Here is a 21,990-nt window from a genome sequence, read left to right on the forward strand (position 1 = left end):
GTGAGTTTTGGGCCTTTTTCAGAAATATGTCTTTTACCCCAAACTCAACGGCTGAACATTTTTTCCTAAAAACAGCCTTCCTGCCATGTCTAGAGTTCTCTATAGTATCTAATTTGAGCATTTTTGGCGTTTGAAATACCTTCTTATATGCCATAATTGTCTGATCTTATTCACAACCGCCATTTGCATTTCAAGGTCTAAATAAAATCAGTGTTAATACATATCATAAAGTCCAATCTAGTCAAACCAATGCTCCTAGTTTGTGCTTTAGACCCTTGTGAGCAAAACGATAAATGCGATACAAATTAGTTAATTATGTCCCCCTGAAACATGCATTTTTCCCATGTTTTGTTGAAATTTACGAACTACTGAACAAATTGAATGTCAACAGCAAGGCCCAAAGTTTGACATGATACATATCAAAATTTTATCAAGTTACTTCTATTAAATTGCATCCTAGTAGGGATGTATAGCCTTGTAAAATATCAACTGTTTTGGCTGGATTTGCTGTTTAGATGCCCCTTAATAGAACAATCTACCAAGAGACTTTTTGGTTGATGTGGACAAACTGATTTGCAAATTTCTTAAATTTAACATTTCTGCCCTACAGATATTATACAGACTTTGTCATGGCCAATCAGAATGCAACATAAGATCACTTTGCCCATCATTATTTGATTTCATAAAATTTTTGACTATTTAGACCATGATAAATGATGTAGCCGAGATGTCCACCTGTACACATATTATATTGCTACTTCCACAAAACCAACATGACAATTGATTGTTGCTGGACTAAATAAACTGTATAATATCAACAGGTGTATCACATTTTTAAAGGCACGGATAACGGGAACGAATATTCAATATTCATTAATGAAAAATGGTCTGTTTAAACAATTTGATATCAGTGTCTTTCAATCTCATAACAAGGGTAAAGAGGCTATGTATGTAATATATGTTACAGGTACCATGTACTCCTTCTGATCATCACATTCCAGCTGTGCTATAGTGGTTGCCCTTCAATTAAAACATATATATATGTGATATGCTTTCATTAATCAGATTACAAATATAACAATATCCTGGGTTAAACAAAATCAAGTTACAGTATCAGAAATCCAGAAATAAAATTTGATTAACAGGTGTCATTTTAACAGCATGTTGATCTAACCACACACCCCAAAATTTTAACAAGCCCTTCCTCTCTCCAATCCATTTAAAATATCCTATCACCAACACTTATGACTACATTGTTTATACATTATATGCATAAAGCAAATAACTTTTTGTACCATACACTGGTACATAGATCACTACAAATCTCTGGGATAGATTTATTATAATTTTTCAATATAATATGAAAGTGATGATTGTATATGGTTGAAATGATTTAATCAACATCTGTAACTAATATGGCACACCATCTAAGTGTTGTATATACGGGGCCGTATATACACTGTACTACAGGTGAAAATGCTTATTTCATCAATTACCAGGTGTTTCTGTGAGGGGATGTTGGGTGTCAATCCATTTTTTAGCGTCTGATATTGTTCTATGTACTGATCAAAAATGGTGAAAATATTATGTTTATCTCACATAGGCATCCCCTTTACCAGTTAAAACAGAAATATTTTTACCCAGGATTGGTATATACAAACAGGACAAAATTCATATAAAAGCTGTTTTTTCAATCCTCAACAATTTCTTTTGATTTTAAAAGTTTTATATCAAAGGGCCACAAAACAATATGTATGGGTATTGATTGGATTAAATCAATATAATGGAGTAATTGGTAGTATATTCCTGTATGATATAACTTCTTGGTGTAGAAAAGTTCAAAAACATGTATCTTCCAGTGTATGAAAATAAATTGTATGACTATTGTTTTAAATAAATAAACAAGAGGCCCATGGGCCTTAACGGTCACCTGAGTTTTGAAATATTTCTGTCAATTTGACCTTTCTGGTCTCGCCCATCAGCCTGGGAAGCTTGGGAGTCAGTTAGACCATCATATGCATACCATAAAACTGCTAATTCTAAACATGTTAGAATTAATTCCAAAAGAAATCCAATAAATGATAGTCAAAATGTAATTCCTTCTATAAACTATAGTTAAGTTTACCTCCTCCCAAGGGGCAAACATGAGACCCCAGGGTCATGAAATTCACTATTTGGTAAAGCACCTTAAGACCCTTCCTACTATGAGGAATATTTGACTCTACCTTACTTCGGTCTAGATCTTGAGAAGATGTTTTTTTAAATTTCAGTTAATTTGATGCATTTTGCCCCTCCCCCATAAGCCCCTTGGGGTCGGTCAAAGTCAGTATGTGCATACCATCAAATCCCATGCTGATAATGTTGACCAAGTTTGTTGAATTCCGATAAAAATCAAACAAATGATCGTCAAAAATGTGATTTCCCTATAAAAACATGAGTTATGTTTACCCCCTACCAAGGGGCAAACGTGAGATCCCCAGGTCATGAAATTCACAAGAAGTCGAAAATGTAAATTGTTTATGGATATACAACAGACGATGGATGGCACACGACGACGGACAACAGGTGATTAGAATAGGTCACTTTAGACTTTGTCATAGAGTGTACTCTACTTGGTATACTGGTGAAGGCAAACACACATACATTGCTGTATATATATATATGTTAAGTTTAAATAAATCTTAAATGTACTTGGTAAACAATATTTCAGTACAAAAATGTATATGATACCTTAAGTATTACACATACATGTAGTTAATAACAATCTTGTATAAGAATCCAAATCTTTGGTCCTGGGTTCCAATGCTAATAGAGACAAATATTAATGTGGACAAATCCATGTCAATTTACTCTAAAGGCCACCTCTATATAACAAAAACCTGTCTATAAAGGCTATCTGTTTCTATTACCGATGTTTATTTATTTCCAAATCTACAGACCCGGGAGCCCAATTAGAGAATGGATAATATATTACAATCCATTGCCTATAAAGCTCACTACTTTATGCTTCTTAGAATGGCCTTTATAGAAAGGTTTGACATACACACAGAAAACTTTAACAAATTTTTTTAGCTATGAACCATAGCTTTGGTCCTGGGTTCAAATCCTGTCAGAGGCACACAAGAAATATGAAGTAGTTTAGATAAGATGTCATAGGTAATTCTGTGTGAGTTTTCCACAGTAGATATACTTATGTGATATATGCTATAAGAACCATGGCCTCGTGTCTGAACCTGTTCTTAACATATTGGTATGGTCACTCAATCTTCTTTGATTTTTTTCCACCATATATAAAAATCAAGAAAATTTTCCAAATACTGGAGGCAATACATATCACATTTGGTGCCTGAAATGATAAGCATTCAATATATTAAGACATAAGTTTGGTAAACACTCAGCCAAAAGTCAAGCCAGTTAAAATACAGCTGGTTTTGTTACTGAAATACACACAAATTTATTCAAATCAAGATGGTACGGTACAAGTAATGAAATAGTTATAGTATATGTATCTATCCTATCATAGATGGTGGTATTGAGGCTTGCCAAAAGTCTTGTGCAGTATAGTTTTTTATGGAGCATTCACCACAATAGATATCGTCCTCGATACTCCAGAGATTACGATCACATATACTCTCTAGAGAGCATGGAGTATGGAGGATTTTAATACCCACTACACATAGTATATTAATTAAAGTGTAAAGAATACGCTATTACTGATCAAAATGTAGAACTTACATAGATGTAAAAGTCCTTGAGCATGAGTCCATAGATGAGCCAGCACAGAGCACAGGACAGGCCACCCAGCAACATGGATCTGGACAATCCATCAACACTCTTCTCTTGCACACACTGGATCTAGGGGAGAATTTACATAGTAAGTATGGACTACAGGACAGACAACATGGACCTGGACAGTCACACACTTTACCTGTACACACTGGACCTAGGGGAGAGTTTACATAGTAATTACAGACTACAGGACAGACAACATGTACCTGGACAGTCGCACACTTTACCTGTACACACTGGATCTAGGGGAGAGTTTACATAGTAAGTATGGACTACAGGACAGACAACATGGACTGGACAGTCACAAACTTTACCTGTACACACTGGATATAGGGGAGAGTTTACATAGTAAGTACAGACTACAGGACAGACAACATGGACTGGACAGTCACACACTTTACCTGTACAAACTGGATCTAGGGGAGAATTTACATAGTAAGTATGGACTAAAGGACAGACAACATAGACTGGACAGTCACACACTTTACCTGTACACACTGGACCTAGGGGAGAGTCTACATAGTAATTACAGACTACAGGACAGACAACATGGACTGGACAGTCACACACTTTACCTGTACACACTGGATCTAGGGGAGAGTTTACATAGTAAGTATGGACTAGAGGACAGACAACATGGACTGGACAGTCACACACTTTACCTGTACACACTGGATATAGGGGAGAGTTTACATAGTAAGTACAGACTACAGGACAGACAACATGGACCTGGACAGTCACACACTTTACCTGTACACACTGGATGTAGGGGAGAGTTTACATAGTAAGTACAGACTACAGGACAGACAACATGGACCTGGACAGTCACACACTTTACCTGTACACACTGGACCTAGGGGAGAGTTTACATAGTAAGTACAGACTACAGGACAGACAACATGGACCTGGACAGTCACACACTTTACCTGTACACACTGGATGTAGGGGAGAGTTTACATAGTAAGTACAGACTACAGGACAGACAACATGGACTGGACAGTCACACACTTTACCTGTACACACTGGATCTAGGGGAGAGTTTACATAGTAAGTATGGACTACAGGACAGACAACATGGACTGGACAGTCACACACTTTACCTGTACACACTGGATGTAGGGGAGAGTTTACATAGTAAGTACAGACTACAGGACAGACAACATGGACTGGACAGTCACAAACTTTACCTGTACACACTGGATGTAGGGGAGAGTTTACATAGTAAGTACAGACTACAGGACAGACAACATGGACCTGGACAGTCACACACTTTACCTGTACACACTTGATCTAGGGGAGAGTTTACATAGTAAGTATGGACTACAGGACAGACAACATGGACTGGACAGTCACAAACTTTACCTGTACACACTGGATGTAGGGGAGAGTTTACATAGTAAGTACAGACTACGGGACAGACAACATGGACTGGACAGTCACACACTTTACCTGTACACACTGGATCTAGGGGAGAGTTTACATAGTAAGTACATACTACAGGACAGACAACATGGACCTGGACAGTCACAAACTTTACCTGTACACACTGGATGTAGGGGAGAGTTTACATAGTAAGTATGGACTACAGGACAGACAACATGGACTGGACAGTCACACACTTTACCTGTACACACTGGATCTAGGGGAGAGTTTACACAGTAAGTATGGACAAGAGGACAGACAACATGGACTGGACAGTCACACACTTTACCTGTACACACTGGATCTAGGGGAGAGTTTACATAGTAAGTACATACTACAGGACAGACAACATGGACCTGGACAGTCACAAACTTTACCTGTACACACTGGATGTAGGGGAGAGTTTACATAGTAAGTATGGACTACAGGACAGACAACATGGACTGGACAGTCACACACTTTACCTGTACACACTGGATCTAGGGGAGAGTTTACACAGTAAGTATGGACAAGAGGACAGACAACATGGACTGGACAGTCACACACTTTACCTGTACACACTGGATCTAGGGGAGAGTGTACATAGTAAGTACAGACTACAGGACAGACAACATGGACCTGGACAGTCACACACTTTACCTGTACACACTGGATCTAGGGGAGAGTTACATAGTAAGTATGGACTAGAGGACAGACAACATGGACTGGACAGTCACACACTTTACCTGTACACACTGGATCTAGGGGAGAGTTTACATAGTAAGTACAGACTACAGGACAGACAACATGTACCTGGGCAGTCACAAACTTTACCTGTACACACTGGATGTAGGGGAGAGTTTACATAGTAAGTACAGACTACAGGACAGACAACATGGACCTGGACAGTCACACACTTTACCTGTACACACTGGATCTAGGGGAGAGTTACATAGTAAGTATGGACTAGAGGACAGACAACATGGACTGGACAGTCACACACTTTACCTGTACACACTGGATCTAGGGGAGAGTTTACATAGTAAGTACAGACTACAGGACAGACAACATGTACCTGGGCAGTCACAAACTTTACCTGTACACACTGGATGTAGGGGAGAGTTTACATAGTAAGTACAGACTACGGGACAGACAACATGGACCTAGACAGTCACACACTTTACCTGTACACACTGGATATAGGGGAGAGTTTACATAGTAATTATGGACTACAGGACAGACAACATGGACCTGGACAGTCACACACTTTACCTGTACACACTGGATCTAGGGGAGAGTTTACATAGCAATTACAGACTACAGGACAGACAACATGTACCTGGACAGTCACAAACTTTACCTGTACACACTGGATCTAGGGGAGAGTTTACATAGCAATTACAGACTACAGGACAGACAACATGGACCTGGACAGTCACACACTTTACCTGTACACACTGGATCTAGGGGAGAGTTTACATAGTAATTACAGACTACAGGACAGACAACATGTACCTGGACAGTCACACACTTTACCTGTACACACTGGATATAGGGGAGAGTTTACATAGCAATTACAGACTACAGGACAGACAACATGTACCTGGACAGTCACACACTTTACCTGTACACACTGGATCTAGGGGAGAGTTTACATAGCAATTACAGACTACAGGACAGACAACATGGACCTGGACAGTCACACACTTTACCTGTACACACTGGATCTAGGGGAGAGTTTACATAGTAATTACAGACTACAGGACAGACAACATGGACTGGACAGTCACACACTGGATCTAGGGGAGAGTTTACATAGTAAGTAGGACTACGGGACAGACAACATGGACTGGACAGTCACACACTTTACCTGTACACACTGGATGTAGGGGAGAGTTTACATAGTAAGTACAGACTACAGGACAGACAACATGGACCTGGACAGTCACACACTTTACCTGTACACACTGGATCTAGGGGAGAGTTTACATAGCAATTACAGACTACAGGACAGACAACATGTACCTGGACAGTCGCACACTTTACCTGTACACACTGGATCTAGGGGAGAGTTTACATAGCAATTACAGACTACAGGACAGACAACATGTACCTGGACAGTCACACACTTTACCTGTACACACTGGATCTAGGGGAGAGTTTACATAGCAATTACAGACTACAGGACAGACAACATGTACCTAGGCAGTCACACTCTTCTCCTGTACAAACTTGATCTAGAATCTAGTTAGCGGTTGACATTACCCACTACCTAGAGTATATTAGTTGAAATTTTTTGGGTTAAACCGAATGTTGAATTTGGGGTGTATTGTGTGAAGAGAGCAGTCTCTTGGATCCTGAACCCCACAATGGTTTATGTGAAGCCACTAAACGTGAGTATTTGTCACCACACTGGCAGGTTTTGGTATACGGGAGTATTTGTCACCACACTGGCAGGTTTTGGTATACGAGAGTACCTATCACTACACTGGCAGGTTTTGGTATACGGGAGCAGACATTAGTCTTCTATAGATTAAAGGCAGGTGATACTCAACACTAGTTTTCTCTACAATATCCATCTTTGTTATGACAAATCCCAAACCTTGCGTAACTTTTATCTTAATTGCAGACGTTGATAGATTCCTTTGTGCACACTTTGTTCTTCATCAAATTTATGAAAAAAAACAAGCTTGTCTAGCAATAACTTACTCCATCAAGGAAAGTTGACATCATGAGACAGACAGTCACACAGAACATGAAGGCCCCGAGCTGATTCAGTACAACTTCTTCACTGCTTCCTAGAGAGGTTATGTACTTGTAGTAGAGTGCCAGTGGGCTGCACACGGACACCAACTGCATTATAGCAGTACCCTGGACAAAAAAATATATTTGTGACAGATAGTAATGGGTAATTGAATTGAACAAGAGGCCCAGAGGGCTTGTATCACTCACCTGGTTGGATTAAACCAAACGTCAAAATAATGTTCATGTTCAATTCATTAATAGCTTTATTTGTTCATGTCGAACAATGCTATATACATATAGTTATGGCGTCAGGATCTCAACTACTTTAAAGATAAAACCCAGAAACTAAGTCAAGATTCCCTAGGAGTGTGAAAAGTCCCCAGGGATTTAGAACATGATTGTGGTTATTGGGCCCTGCCCCTCTAGCCCTAGGAAGCAGGGGTCAAGGTCACCATTGGGGATAAGGGTCAGAGTCACCATTTATCCAAAATACGTTCCCCATTTCCCAAGGATCTTTCTGACCAAATTCAAATCCATTCAGCACATTTTGACAAGTAGTGATATTTGAAGCAAATGTTAACGGATGATGGACACTGTGTCATGGCATAAGCTCATCAGCCATTCAGGCCAGGTGAGCTAAAAACCAAATTACAAATTCTGTCCTAGCATCATAACAAAGATAACCACTAAACAGTGTTATTTATATTATTGTCATGAAAAGTTATTTACCAATAGTTGATTATTATAATTTAACCTGTTTTTATATACAATGTACAAATACAAGTTAATATCTGTTTATGAATAGAAAATATTTAGTAAAGCTCTCATACTGCACCATGGAGAATCTTAATATGGATAGATGTTTTTGTCACTGGGAGCTGTTTGTTTAAATTGAAAACAGAGCAGTTCATCAATTTAAAAAGAAACAAATTTATAAATAAATTATGTTGGACCTGGACGTCTTGATACAGGCCTTGAAAACCTTAGTAATTAAGGCTCACTAAAAAATACACAAACATTACCAGGTCTGTCCTTATTTCATAAACCATTTGCCATTTTAGACCATGAAAAAATAAAAAAGGCCCAGATGTATCACAGCATATCCTGGTAGGGGACTTTACTTACCTTCGACCGAGTGACGACAAGGTATACTAGAATGTAGACACAGTTGAAGCTCAAACCAATAGAGTTTACATACACCAGCGGTAGAAGATTTGCTAAGTAGCCATACAGCAAACCCGACAAGGCACTAAAACAAATGAAAAGTTTCAGATTAATTACAAATAACTGTGAAACTTAATTTAATTGCATCAAATTTACTCTACCAATTGAAATACTTGGAGTGAGAAACAATTAAATCCAAGGTCATTGGCTGGGGAGTAGGTAAGGTAGAGTAATGTGGTATGAAAGTTGTATGCAGTGTATGCAGCTCACTGCAATTACCGATAAATGTTTATCTATGTAAATATGGCATTTATCTACATTCAAATGATAATATGATTAGGATTTTAAAGACCACAATGTGATAAGCACTGAAAATTTGCTGAAAGCCAATGAGCTTTTATATCTTTGTTAGGTCATTTGGTATCTATCCGATCAAATTAAAAACTAATTCTTCTCAAAAATCAAACAGTCCAGAATAGTAATATTGGTAAAGTAGCATGCTTGAATGAAGGACTACTTTCCTGAATATGAAAATTGTTGGGTTATTTTATACAAGAGGCCCATGGGCCTTAACGGTCACCTGAGATTTGAAATATTTCAGTTAATTTAATTTACCCTTTTTGGCCCCGCCCATCAGCCCCCAGGGGTCAGTCAGGGCCAACATATGCATATTATCAAACTTTCATCCCATGCTGAAAATGTTAACCAAGTTAGAATGAATTCCAATAGAAATCAAACAAATCGGTCAAAAATGTAATTTCCCTATATCAACTATAGTAATATTTAACCCCTCCCCAGGGGCAAACTTATGACCCCTAGGTCATTAAATTAATAAATTTTAGTAGAGCATCTTAAGACCCTTCCAACTTTAAAGAGTATTTGATTCCAACTTATTTCGGTCTTTAGAAGAAGATTTTTGAAATTTCAGCCAATTTGACCGTTTTTAGCCCCGCCCATCAGCCCCTGTGGGTCAGTCAGGGCAAACATCTGCATGCCATCAAACTGCCATCCCAAGCTGATAATGTTAACCAAATTAGAATGAATTCCAATAGAAATCAAACAAATTATAGTCAAAAATGTGATTTCCCTATATAAACTATAGTAAAGTTTACCCCTTCCCCAGGGGCAAACTTGAGACCCCAGGGTCATGAAATTCACAATTTTAGTAAAGCATCTTAAGACCCTTCCAACTATAAAGAGTATTTGATTCCAGCTTATTTCGGTCTTGAGAAGAAGATTTTTGAAATTTCAGTCAATTTGGCCCTTTTTAGCCCCGCCCATCAACCCCTGGGGGTCAGTCAGGACAAACATCTGCATGCCATCAAACTGTCATCCCATGCTGACAATGTTTACCAAATTAGAATGAATTTCAACAGAAATAAAACAAATAAAAGTCAAAATGTGATTTCCCTATATAAACTATAGTAAAGTTTACCCCCTCCCCTCCCCAGGGGCAAACTTGAGACCCCAGGGTCATGAAATTCACAATTTTAGTAAAGCATCTTAAGACCCTTCCAACTTTAAAGAGTATTTGATTCCAACTTATTTCGGTCTTGAGAAGAAGATTTTTGAAATTTCAGTCAATTTGGCCCTTTCTAGCCCCGCCCATCAGCCCCTGGGGGTCAGTCAGGGCCAACATGTGCATGCCATCAAACTGTCATCCCATGCTGACAATGTTTACCAAATTAGAATGAATTCCAATAGAAATAAAAGAAATAAAAGTCAAAAATGTTATTTCCCTATATAAACTATAGTAAAGTTTCCCCCCTCCCCAGGGGCAAACTTGAGACCCCGAGGTCATGAAATTCACAATTTTGGTAAAGCACCTTCAGACCCTGCCATCTATGGAGTGATTTGATTCCATATTGTCCAAGAGTAGAGAAGAACATTTTTGAAATTTCAGTCAATTTGGCCCTTTTTAGCCCCGCCCATCAGCGCCTGGGGGTCTGTCAGGGCCAACATGTGCATGCCATCAAACTGTCATCCCATGCTGATAATGTTAACCAAATTAGAATGAATTCCAATAGAAATAAAACAAATAAAAGTCAAAAATGTGATTTCCCTATATAAACTATAGTAAAGTTTACCCCCTCCCCAGGGGCAAACGTGAGACCCCTGGGTCATGAAATTTACAATTTTGGTAAAGCACCTTAAGACCCTTCCATCTATGAAGAGTGTTTGATTCCACCATAACTGAGAGAAGAGAAGAAGATTTTTGAAGTTTTAGTCAATTTGACCCATTTTAGCCCCGCCCCTCAGGCCCCTGGGGGTGGGGACCATACAATTTACAATTTTGGTTGACCTTTAGCCATAGAAGCTTCCTGCCAAATTTCATTGAATTTGGTTTAGGGGTTTTGGAGAAGAAGTCGAAAATGTAAATTGTTTACGGACGCACGATGGACGACGCACGACGCACGGCGGACGACGACGGACAAAAGGGGATTAGAATAGGTCACTTGAGACTTTGTCTCAGGTGACCTAATAAACTAAATATCCATGAAGTAAATCAACTTTGAAATTCACATAAATCAAAACATTAGCAGTTCTAAGTCTTTTCTCTTTATAAGCTGCCGAACATTTGAGCGAATTAAAACCCATTGTGTTTTAATATTCTATTCATGCATCATATATAAAAACAAGAGGCCCATGGGCCTTATCGGTCACCTGAGTTTTGAAATGCATTTAATTTGACCCTTTTTGGCTCTGCCCATAAGCCCCTGGGGGTCAGTTGATAATTGAAAATGTGATTTCCCTATATAAACTAAAGTAAATAACCTTAAGATCTTCCTATCTATGATGAGTATTTGATTCTACTATATGCGGGAGTTGAGAAGAGATTTTAGTCATTTTGACCCTTTTACACTGCCCCTCAGGCCCCTGGGGGCAGGACCATATAATTCACAATTTTTCAAAAAAAATTTGGGGGGAGTTGTTTTTTGTTTAACGTTCTATTAACAGCCAGGGTCATTTAAGGACGTGCCAGGCTTTGGAGGTGGAGGAAAGCCAGAGTACCCGGAGAAAAACCACCGGCCTACGGTCAGTACCAGGCAACTGCCAACGTCGGTTTCGAACTCGCAACCCAGAGGTGGAGGGCTAGTGATAAAGTGTCAAGACACCCCCCACTCGGCCACCGCGGCCCCGGTTTTTGCTTGACCTGTCATTATTGAAGCTTAATTTTCCTGCCAAATTTCATTGAATTTGGTTCTTATGATTTGGAAAAGTCCACAATGTAAATTGTTTACAATGCACCACAAGAGGTGATCACAATAGCTGGTCAATATGCAATATTGATTCCGAATAGGTCTCAATATCGTCTCAGATGACCTAAAAGTAAAAAATCTAATACACTGTAACAGGTATTTGAATAATAAATTCTGCGGCAAAGTAAAATGTGAGTTATATAGCTTAGAAATGGTGAGTTTAAAGTTATTGCATACTTAAATTACAGCTGTCTCAGCAAACAAAATAAACAGCTGTGCAAAAAGGCTGACATTTAAATTTACTGCTGACAAAATGTAACAGATGTCAAGACTGAGTATGTGTTTTATTATAATAAGGGTCAACAGGTCTGAAAATCTTCTAACATATATCATATGTAGATTTTTTAATAAAACTTTTATTATACAAAAATATTTTTATACTATGAAATCATGATATAATCTCACATTTATCACTCTAATTGGTACAGAGGTCTTAATGTGGAAGGAAACTGGAATACCCACATAAAACCCATTTCACTTCTGACCAAGGGATTGAACCCTAGCTAGTTACTTTGATTTAAGGCAAGGCAAATGTTAAATCCTGGTATCCACTACACAACCCAACTACCCTAATATATTGAATTTGTCTCAAACAATATTTGCCATAGGTAATTTTGAAGTGCATGTACATGTAGAAACCAAACTAGAACTGTCGTCCAGAGAGCCAACTCATACCCCCCGCTCCTGCAACCCCCATCGTTACTATGTGTTCATTTATACAATAAACGAGATATACAGTAAAATCTCACTTAGTCGTATTCAGTGTTCTTGGTTACCCTAATTCTTTTTTTATCTATATTATGAATAAATTGTTGTACATGACATTATGAAATGATTTCACATGAGAAAATCTTTTCAATTGATCAATTTATAACAAAGAAAAAATTAAAAAGGTTATGAGAAAGGTAAAGTGTGAATGGGATTTATTCAAAAAAATATGACGTGATATAGTTTACGCACATCTACAATGTATAAGGATTATTGTCATGAAATTTCGTTGAAATCAGATAAGTAGTTTAGGAGAAGTAGCCGGTACATCGTTGCGTCAAACTCGCCCAAAAAACTAAGTTTTATGCCCTGGTTACCATGGTAACCAAAAAATTACGATGTGATATAGATTACGCACACCTACAATGTATAAGGATTATTGTCATGAAAAAACTAAGTTCTGTGCCCTGGTTACCATGGTAACCATAAGAGGAGTAGACCAAAAAACTAAGTTTTGTGCCCTGGTTTAGTGGTTACCATGGGCAATATTGAATGAAAATGAAGCTTAATCAAGATTAATTCAGCACATTTAAAAAAAAAAAAATGAAATTTTTCAACCCTTATGTTTTAGATATGTAAACATTGCCAGTTAACCCTACATATTACCTCCATTAAAGTATATAGATTTGTAATCTATACAGCATTTGCAATTTTAATACAGCTTTGAAGGATAAGTAAAATAAATTTTTTTTATGTTTTCTAGAGCTGTGAATACCATGGAAACAACTTAAAAATAGCTTAAAAATTGCAAAATATTATGATATTTGACCCAAAATGACACAATTCTCTACACTATTTTTTTTCTAAAACATTTGAAATTAAATATCTTTATCCCAATGACAGAATTAATCTTGTTTTGACATATGTTGTACATTAAGTTTTCCTGCTATCTTACCTTGACTGACCTTTATTATTCATATAGATCTTGAAATTTAAAATCCGGAACCAATATATTTATTTTAGTTTTAACAAATGTGAAGCCTGAATATACTACTTCATACTGAATATACCAATTATAGTGTTCATTTATTTTCATTTTTTTATGCATGACATAATACAGGATTATTTGCTTAACAAAAAAATCGCCCATGGCCAGGCTGTCCTACTGTAGTTTTTTTACCTAATTGCAGACTAGTGATAGTCTCCAACCTTGTAAGTTCCTGCTAAAAATCTTTTTATGAAGTCGGATAACTTAATTGTTTTAATGATGAAGTCTGAAAACTTGTTCTATACACTAGTGTCTCATAAGTCAATATAGGCTGGATGTCAATATATCTAACTATTTAATCAAATGATCTTATGACGTACATGTAATAATTTTAATTATGTATATTGACATACAACACTCAAATAAAATAAATCTTGAACTTATATCCTACAGGTGACCTATATTTTTATATTTAGCTTTTCAATAGGCAAAGTTTTCTGGGGCCGATCTCAAATATTTTTCTGCATAGGACCTTGTGTACGAGTATGCTATACCTTAGGAAAACAGTGTCACATACCAGAAAGTTTAAAATGTCGCCAATACTATATCTAACATGTGTATGCAGGATCTTTGGTAGGTTACATCTTAGGAAACCAGTGCTTTCCATATCAGAATTAAGTCACTGTTAACTATATTTTGATCTTTGACATTCATAAGGCACAAAGTATGCTTAGGATTTTCAAAATTTCAATAGATACAACATATTGTGAAGATCGCAAATCATTTGTTGGATCTGTATGATCATATATACAATAATGTATATTGAATATAGAAAGTGTGTTGTTGATCATTCTGATCAAAATACATCATCATCTTTATTTTGTTACTTAAGACTTAACATATTGTATAATAATCATCTGTATTTTAATTAAACTGGTGTTTTGTGTACCCTTTCAGCTTCATATATGGAAAAATGGATTCAAGGGAAGCCTCTTTCTATATATATAAATAGGTAGTTATGTTTAGAATTATTTATCAAGTTATTTTTGAGTTAATTTTGATAGATATAGTACCAGTAGATCAGTTGGTAACAATAAACAAGAGGCCCAAAGGGCCTTAACGGTCATCTGAGATTTGAAATATTTTAGTTAATCTAATTGACCCTTTTTGGCCCCACCCATCAGCCCCTAGGGGTCAGTCAGGGCCAACATGTGCACATCATCAAACTGTCTTCCCATGCTGATAATGTTAACCAAGTTAGAAAGAATTCCAATCGAAATCAAACAAATTATAGTCCAAAATGTGATTTCCCTATATAAACTATAGTAAATTTTACCCCCTCCCCAGGGGCAAACATGAGACCCAAGGGTCATGAAATTCACAATTTTGGTAAAGTACCTTAAGACCCTTCCATTTATGAAGAGTATTTGATTCCATCAAATCTGAGAGTAGATAAGAAGATTTTTGAAATTTCAGTCAATTTGACCATTTTTAGCCCCGCCCATTAGCCCCTGGGGGTCAGTCAGGGCCAACATGTGCATACCATCAAACTGTCATCCAATGCTGATAATGTTAACCAAGTTAGAATGAATTCCAATCGAAATCAAACAAATTATAGTCAAAAATGTGATTTCCCTATATAAACTATAGTAAAGTTTACCCCCTCCCCAGGGGCAAACGTGAAACCCCTGGGTCATGAAATTCACAATTTTGGTAAAGCACCTTAAGACCCTTCCATTTATGAAGAGTGTTTGATTCCACCATATCTGAGAGTAGAGAAGAAGATTTTTGAAGTTTTAGTCAATTTGACCCATTTTAGCCCCGCCCCTCAGGCCCCTGGGGGGTGGGGACCATATAATTCACAATTTTGGTTGACCTTTAGCCATAGAAGCTTCCAGCCAAATTTCATTGAATTTGGTTTAGAGGTTTTGGAGAAGTCGAAAATGTAAATTGTTTACGGACTCACGACGCACGACGCACGACGGACAAAAGGGGATTAGAAAAGGTCACTTGAGACTTTGTCTCAGGTGACCTAAAAACTGAAAAGGGGTATCATGCTGTTGAATGTTGGTTAAACCTAATTCAAGTTAATATTACATTATATTGACAGTGTGTGTTGTAGTGCCTAGTTGTCAATGAAGAATTATACTTACTTCAGTAACCCAATGGCGAAATAAGTGAAAGGCATATTCTTGGTACTTTTGGTTCTGTACATATCAATGCATGGTGGTCTGAAAAATCATAAATCAATAAAAAATTAGTTACTCAGACGAGACATCACATCGTAATCGAATTTTGATGGAGATGGTAACACTCAATATGATATATTGTATTCATATTGTTTAAAGGGGAAAAAATGATGTCATGTTCATGTTCACAGCAGATAGAGAGCAGTAATATTATTGCAGGAAGCTTCATGAATTTTGAATTACAATATTTATCTGTAAATAAGCCCATGTCCACACACCATAAAGCACACTTCTTCATTTTTGCAGAATCATCAATTTTAAAATAGTAAACTAAATTTTTTTAACTTTTACACTTTAAGAAAATAAATTCAGTTAAAAAAAATGTCATGGATATAACTGATTGGACAAACAAGTTATTGTCATCATGTTAGAATTATTATTATGCATTGACCTTAAACATTTTTTTTTTTTTAATTGATATTTTAATTGCATCAATCACATAGTTAAGGTACAATTTTGACAAAGGTTGTTGATGAAAACACACATTATAGACAAAATATCAAAGTTCATTCTAAAATAAGTTTGATACTTTCCCATTTTTGCCGGATCTTGTTCGCTACGTTTTGGGTCAACATATAGGTCGAATAGAGATCAAGATTTCTGTAATTTCGAATAAATGTCTTACATGTTTCCCAGTTTGGAATTTTTTTATATTGTCGCATCAACGATATATATTTCTTAATGAGCAATATGCATATATTTAAACCTATCACTTGAACATCATCATTTATGCCAAATAGGAAAGTAGCAGGTTTTCTTTCTAAAACAACATTATATTTAATAAAAACTGCATTTATAAAACATGTCCAGAGTGATTGACTATGTGTACAATCCCAAAAAAGGTGGTATATTGTTTCTGGTGCACCACTACAAAAACTACATTCCTGATGTTCTAATAACTTTCGTTTTAATAGCATAGCGTTTGTAAAAAAAATTCTATGGGTGATTCTGTATTGTAAACTTTGTAATTTTGAATCCTTTGTCTCACGAAATGGAAGTGCATGGATATTTTCCCAGTTATCTTGGCTAAGAGAGATATTCAGAATAGTGTGCCACCTTTCATGGGATTGTTGTGGAAATATTAATACAGTAGACAGTAATTTCTGATAGAAAAACTTATTTGGCTTTTCAATATTTTTCAGTTGCCTCAAATTATCATGCAAAACATTTTCAATATTTTTTCCATAATTGGTGATCATTCTCTTCCAGCCTCTCGGTATTGCACTAATAAGGCTATTGTAGGTCATAAAGTTCATATCTACTCGGTATTTCTGAATAAGACTATCTAGAGACATAATGTTACCATGCTCATCTACTAAGTCTTTAACAAAATATATGCCTTCATTACACAGATTTTTGAAGAAGATGGTTCGTCTATTAACTTTTATTTCTTTATTAAACCATAGAGGCTGAGAGAGAACATATTCCGGGGCTGTCGGGAGGAGTTCGTATAGATTTCCCCAAATAGACATAATTTCCTTCCAAAATTTCCCAAAACTATACTTCTTAACAACTTCCTCTAGTCCATGTTTTGTTAAACTCCATATTTTATTTCCTCCAACATGTTCTATATCATCAACTAATAACCTTTTCCAATCTGCATGATTACTAGAATCCAAACATTTCTTTATCCATATAAGTTTTAAAGATTTACAGTAAGAAAAAATATCCGGAACTTTCAAACCTCCATCTTTATAATCACCAATTAAAAGGTTCCTTTTCAATTTATCAACTTTACTATTCCATATAAAATGAAAAAATAATCTTTGAAAGTTTTTTAGGATCTTAATATGTGGACTAGGGATAACAGTTAGTATTTGCACAATAATAGGAAAGACTAATGTTTTGATAACAGTCACTTTCCCAATGATGGAAAGATTCCTAAAAGACCAGTCTGAGAGAAGTGACTTCACTGATTTTAATTTTTCGACAAAATTATCTTCATAAATATCATCTTTAGATAAATCGTATCTTATCCCTAACAACTTAAATTTCCCTTGCTGATTCCAGGTTAAATTTTGCTCCGTTTCAATCTCCTCTCCGCAGCCCCGTTTTACCCCAATCCATACAGCTTGAGACTTATCGAAATTGGTTTTTAGACCAGAACATTCTCCATAGATGTCGATCAAAAATAAAGATTTTGCTAAGGACCTTGCATCATCATCAAGTATTAATGTTGAGTCATCTGCGTACTGACTTATAAGATATTCAGAATTATTTAAAATTATGCCCTTGACATCAGGGTTATATTTGATTGCTGCACTCAATAATTCAATACAAATAATAAACAAATATGGAGACAAAGGATCCCCTTGTCGCACTCCGCGTGTAACTTGAAAAAAAGTAGAGAGGTGACCATTGTTTTCAACACAGGCAGATATATGTGAGTATAAAGTTTTAAAACAGTTTACAATGAAGTCGTTAAAACCAAAAAAACGTAAAATTCTTTCTATGAATGGCCACTCAAGGGAGTCAAATGCCTTTTCAAAATCTAACATTAGCAAAATACCCGATTGATTATTAACTTCCGTCTTTTCAATAATATCATTAATTATCCTGGTACATTCCCCTATGTAACGACCTTTGACAAATCCCGCCTGACCTTAAACATAATGACCTTGATCTTCATCTCTGAGTTAGAAGTCAGGTCAACATCTAAGAAATAATTATATTTTGTGAGAAGTTTCACAAAATTTGTTTGAAAACTATAGTAAGGTAGCAGTGTACAGTAAAAATCCCAATTTTGAAAAATATGACACATGTCTTAGATATGTAAACATTGCCAGTTAACCCTACACATAAACTCTAATATTTACATTTGGATGGCAAAGCCATGATATAAACAAACTAAACAAATTTGCAGTCTATGAAAGTATAACTGACACCCAAAGCGTGACGACATTCTATGCATAACTGACACCCAAATCGTGCATTCGGGTGTTATTCATACGCGACCGGATCCCCCGGAACTACTTGCAACCAATGTAAACAAATGGCATCTTATCATTGCTCATCATGCTATCGGATAGAGTACGAGACCAGAAAACAAATCTTAAAATGTAAAACGAAAATAAAGGTAAGAATGGTTAACAATCACGAAAATGGAAATAAAACAAGATTTAATAAACACATATGTTGACAGATATTTGTTCCGGGGCCAGAGTGGAAAATCATTACACACCACATTGTTTGCGCGCCACCGCCATCCAGTGTTTGAATGACAAAAATTTTGAAACCCGACACATCATGTTTATGTCAAATCATAAGAACGAGGCTTCTCTCCGGTCGTACAATAGAACAGTTTCTTCTTCACAAAAGAAAGCATCAAGTGGTGCATTATCGTGTCTAACGCATCCTAAACTTGAAACAGCCATGGTACCCGTCACAAGCAACGTTGCGCTGAAGCTCGTCTAACTCCCTCGGCCACTGTCACTTCTCACATTGGTCGTATCCCTGACACCGGTGCTGTTGTAGCTACTATAAACTGTAATCAGGTTTCCATGCAATCAAAGAACATGTTTACATCTGGTTTTTTGGCGAATTCCACTTTCTCCCACTGCACATTCAACTTTCATAGCTAAACTCTGTCAATGCTGTCAGCCGTTGCGTGCGTGTGGTGACGGGTGAAATTTCCATCCGCATAATTGTTCCGGATGGTAAATTAAAAAAAAAATCCGAAATCGTTAACAAACTGAATAATTCATCCGTATATTCTGAAATACTGACTACCAATATTATTGATATTGTTATTAAAATATCTGATGATGTTTTCAGTATTGTTTTAATTATTTCCATGCACTATTTTTTTAATTTTTTTTTGCCAATCAGCACGTGAATCACAATAGGCTGTTCAATTTGTTGACCTCTGACAATGGAAATGTCGGTAAAAGTCAGATTTCAAATTATAATGAAAATTAAAGTTGAAATCGAAAAGAAACCAATATAGAAAACGTAAATATAAGCATTAAACTGTCTTTTTATGGATTATATGGTCTATATAGACCATATAATCCATAAAAAGACAGTTTAATGCTTAAATAAAGTACATATATTTGTAATCTGTACAACATTTGCAATTTTAATACAGCTCTGAAGGATAAGTTAACTGATATTTTCTGTGATTTTTAGAGCTGTGAATACCATGGTAACAGCTTAAAAAATGCTCAAAAATTGCAAAATATTATGATATTTGACCCAAAATGACACAATTCTCTACACAATTTTTTTTCTGAAACCTATTTAAAATTAAATATCTCTATCCCAAAGACAGAATTAATCTTGTTTTGACATATGTTGTAAATTGAGTTTTTCCGCTATCTCACCTTTACTGTGGACATCCATTTTTCGCTGTAGGCAAAACTAAATTTCCTGTGTAAACACACTTGTGGAAAATCCGGAAATTTAAAAACCGGAACCAATTTATTAATTTTTGTTTTAACAAATGTGAAGCCTGTATGTACTTCTTCATACTTAATATACCAATTATAGTGTACATTTATTTTTTCATTTTTTATGCATATCATAATACAGGAGTTATATGCTTAACAAAAAAATTGCCCATGGCCAGGCTGTCCTACTGTAGTGTGCTACCTAAGGAACCTGGCCCCACTTGTATAAAAATACTTAAGTGTTGAGATATACAGCTAATATTCAAGTAAACCATCACCCACATGCATCTGTAGTTATAAATCATGGACATAAATATATTTATTATGTACATATCTGTATAGCTTGAATAATAATATATAACAACAATATTAAAATACCTAGTATAGGTCTTTATAAAATTTTCAAAAAACTGTAGCTTCAATACTTTATATATATATATATATATTTCATTACCATTCAATTTTGCAACTACAAAAGCCTGTGCATATGTTGGTGTGACCTTGACATTAAATGACCTTGACCTTGACATTGGCATATTGAACTGAGCACCTTCTTGTGTGAAATTTTCATTGCATAATATACAATTGTAGCTGCGATAATGTAGCTCTGGACGAAGGACGGACAATTTCTGACAAATGGTCATCGTTGAAGAGCATTGTAGGCAGGGTATGAATATTCGTTCTAATTTAATACAATTGCATTTGAACTTTAGTCTGAGGACTCCGAAACCAGTGGAAAAGTACAATTTTCCTGTGTCTTTCATTTCCAATATTCAGTGAACCATGTCATGTGTGTCAAACTAATTACCAGCTGATTACTATTGCACAGGTCAGGTGCAGGAATGCTACTATTAATCAGTTACTAACTTAGTCTATACCACAAGTAAACTGCAAACAATATACTCACATTCCACATGCAAACATAAGATATGTAACTATCTGAGTTACAACTTCTACGATAGTTAGAAGTTCCATGTTTACACGTGTCCTCGACTTCTTTGCAATATTCTGTGCAACCGTCCTATCTCGTCAACTTCTATCTACGTTTATAGCCTAATATCTAGACTACTGTACTGGAGGTAGTATCTAGTAACGTTACACTGCTGGCTGGTGACAGATGTTCTATCAGATGTCAGATAAGGCCGGTTAACGTGTAAAGAATTACATTAACTTTTTAAAAAAGTGTTAATAAGATTACTGCATTTGTTTTAAAACTTATTTTAGTAACTTGCTTTTTCAGCGGTTTTCGTATTTTTCGTCTGCTGTGTTGCCGCTTATGAAAATAATAATAATAAAAA

At 36.2% G+C, this 21,990-nt stretch overlaps 1 protein-coding gene across 1 annotated transcript; it reads right to left on the minus strand.

Moving 5' to 3' along the window:
• Positions 1 to 427: 427 nt before the first annotated feature.
• On the minus strand, positions 428 to 21,951 carry LOC117334808 (sugar transporter SWEET1-like). Its single transcript, XM_033894615.1, has 6 exons — positions 21,600 to 21,951; positions 16,209 to 16,286; positions 9,061 to 9,184; positions 7,900 to 8,061; positions 3,736 to 3,855; positions 428 to 3,346 (listed from the first exon to the last, which is right to left on the minus strand). Exons 1-6 carry the CDS (start codon positions 21,665 to 21,667, stop codon positions 3,257 to 3,259), a joined length of 642 nt encoding a protein of 213 aa, XP_033750506.1. The 5' UTR covers positions 21,668 to 21,951; the 3' UTR covers positions 428 to 3,256.
• Positions 21,952 to 21,990: the final 39 nt, after the last annotated feature.

This window comes from Pecten maximus, chromosome 9 (genome assembly GCF_902652985.1).
Source record: "Pecten maximus chromosome 9, xPecMax1.1, whole genome shotgun sequence".
Taxonomy (NCBI): domain Eukaryota; kingdom Metazoa; phylum Mollusca; class Bivalvia; order Pectinida; family Pectinidae; genus Pecten; species Pecten maximus.

Bases quoted from the DNA above. Each gene is read 5' to 3' on its own strand.
- LOC117334808 (XM_033894615.1), bottom strand. From the start codon at position 21,667: ATGGAACTTCTAACTATCGTAGAAGTTGTAACTCAGATAGTTACATAT. The intron at 16,287-21,599 runs GTGAGTATATTG...ATGATTTTTCAG, and splicing joins CTTATGTTTGCATGTGGAAT to ACCACCATGCATTGATATGT. The intron at 3,347-3,735 runs GTAAGTTCTACA...TTATCATTTCAG, and splicing joins TCAAGGACTTTTACATCTAT to GCACCAAATGTGATATGTAT.